Source organism: Medicago sativa, chromosome 6, assembly GCF_051527215.1.
Source record: "Medicago sativa cultivar Bolivia chromosome 6, Bolivia_mono, whole genome shotgun sequence".
NCBI classification, from domain to species: domain Eukaryota; kingdom Viridiplantae; phylum Streptophyta; class Magnoliopsida; order Fabales; family Fabaceae; genus Medicago; species Medicago sativa.
Genome location: NC_140754.1, coordinates 69,520,429 through 69,523,031, shown reverse-complemented (window position 1 = coordinate 69,523,031; position 2,603 = coordinate 69,520,429). Strand labels below are relative to the sequence as shown.

Sequence of the window (2,603 nt, the reverse complement as noted above, 5' to 3'; positions counted from 1 at the left end):
GAGTTATACATAATGTATGTAACCTGATTTGTAGACCATTTCACTTTTAATGCAATGCATTTTACATTTTACTTTAAGTTTATGCGTTTAAACTTTTATTCTTTTCTTTAATTTTGTCTTGCTTTTACTTGCAATCTCAAACCTGTTAAGAGACAGTGTCTTTTTATTTCAAAACCCGTCCTGCTCTCTAAGTAACCTGAGTGCATCTCGTGGCCTTTTTCAAACCGTTTTCGATCAAAACCTTTGCACAACACGTCTTGGGATTTTTACCTCGGTCTCGCTTGTAATAATCAGAACTAGCCCGTATTTTGCCGAAAACACCAGTAAACATATTGGCACGTCCGGTGGGACCCTGTTTGTGGAATTGATTTTCAAAAGCTTTTTCATATAAAAACAGTTTTTCAAAAATTTTTCAAAATCCATCTCCTTGTGAGATCCGTTTTTAGAATATTGTCACTATTTCGGGTAACTTTATTGCTAAAAACACCAAATTGTTTGTGTATGCATTTGAGAAGTGGTAAATATATGACTCGTTCCAGTTCATCATCTTCACAACCGTCTTCACAAGCACAATCTTTACAAGAGACTTCTCCTTTGGGAGATTTAAATGTGTCAACCCCTGTGGGGGCAACCATGGCTATGGCAGTTTCGATGGAAACGGGAGTAACCGCTCCCTCAACCATTTCGACGTCCTCTCCAATGACACGACCAGAAATGGGAACCTTTGTGGCCCTATTCACTGCTGGTGTTTCGTCAACTACCAATATTCCAAGTTCTCCTTTAGCCAGGCCTAGGCTTGATGATAGAAACACAAATGTGCAGAACCTTCCTAGGGAATAACCGTATGGTATGCCAACTTGGATGATGGCAAATGTACATAATAGTGTGTCCGCATTTTCAGACCAATCAAATCCGTTCACAATGCACAACATACATAGACCCTCAAGTTCTAGCATTTTTGGTCGAAATACTCTATCAGTCTTAACGAAAGATTCGATGAACTTGTTAAGACAACAAATAGATGAGAGTAATCACTAAATGGTTAATTTGTTGACACAACAAATTGGTACTGTGTTTAATCCTTTGATATGGGACACAAATCGGAGTCACCAAGCCTTAACCACACAAATGGGGAGGATAGCTGATTTCTTTGCGCCTCCAACCTGTTTGCCAACCAGTTCTACAAGTCTAAAACTAACAACCATTGCGGTTGATCGAACCAGTGGTTCAGAGGCCACAGGTTGTAACTCAACCTCAACTAGTCGAACCCATGATTCAAGGTCAACTTGGGGTGGTCTTGGTGGATAGAAATAATGATGCCGATGAAGTTGTTAGAATGTTCAACAACAAAACATAGGAGCACATAACAATTTAGCCAATTTGGTCGAAAATATAATGGCTCAAAATGGTTTAAATATTGGCCTACATAGGGCAAACTTTGTTTCTCCTTTGTTGGAATTGGTATTACAGTCTAAACTTCCTAGGGGTTATAAAATTCCTAAGTTCACCAAATTTGCAGGTGATACCAGTGAGTCCGCTGTTGAACATATCACACGATATTTGATAGAGGCTGGAGATCTAGCAAATGATGAGAATTTAAGGTTGAAATACTTTCCAAATTCTCAAACAAAGAATGCCTTCACGTGGTTTACTACTCTTACACCACATTCGATCCAAAATTGGACTCAATTAGAGAGGTTATTCCATGAACAATTCTATACGGGCCAATCTAGAATAAGTCTAAAGGAATTGGCAAGTGTCAAGAGAAATCACATTGAATCCATTGATGATTACCTCAATAGATTCAAGTTGTTAAAGGCAAGATGTTTCACTCAAGTGCCTGAATATGAGTTAGTCGAAATGGCCGCTGGTGGCCTAGATTATTCCATCAGGAAGAAACTAGACACTCAACACTTGAGAAATTTGGCTAAGTTGGCCGATAGAGTTCGACATGTCGAAAGACTAAGGGCTGAGAAAGCCAGAACTGAGAAATATCACAAAAGAGAAAAGGTTGCTTATATCGGATCAGACGAAATCAACCAAGAATTCGACATAGCTTTTGGAGATGTCGAAACAAAGGAGGTTGACATTGCCGAACTAAGACCAGGGCCCCTTATACGTGTAAATCGTTAATGCCCTCGAATGGAAATAATCCCGTCGAACCAAGCAATGAAAGATATGCTCCCAACACATATACGTTCAACGTAACCAAATGCGACCAGATTTATGATCTCTTAGTTGCTGATGGTCAAGTGGTGGCACCTAAGGATTTGAAAATCCAACCACTAGAGCAACGTATGAAAAGAGGTTTGTGTAAATACCATAGTTACTTGGGACATAACACCTCACGATGTTCTCTTTTTAGGGATTTGGTTTAGAAGGGTCTCAATGAAGGCAGATTGAAGTTTGGAGATAAACCAAAGCCTCAAATGCAAGTAGACTCTGATCCTTTGAAAGATGCGAGTATGATGTACAATGACATTGCAGGCTGCAACATGGTTGAAGCAATTATTGATGTTGTCGAAGCAGAAGTTGAAACAGGAGTTGATGTTGCGCAATGTCAAATGGTGGGCATTACTAAAGATGCAGAACATGTCGAAGAG

General features: G+C 39.5%; 1 protein-coding gene across 1 annotated transcript; it reads left to right on the top strand.

Annotated features, from left to right (window-relative positions):
- Positions 1-1,395: 1,395 nt before the first annotated feature.
- Positions 1,396-2,133, top strand: LOC146916538 (uncharacterized). The gene has a single exon (XM_085721665.1). It carries the CDS (start codon positions 1,396-1,398, stop codon positions 2,131-2,133), a length of 738 nt encoding a protein of 245 aa, XP_085577791.1.
- Positions 2,134-2,603: the final 470 nt, after the last annotated feature.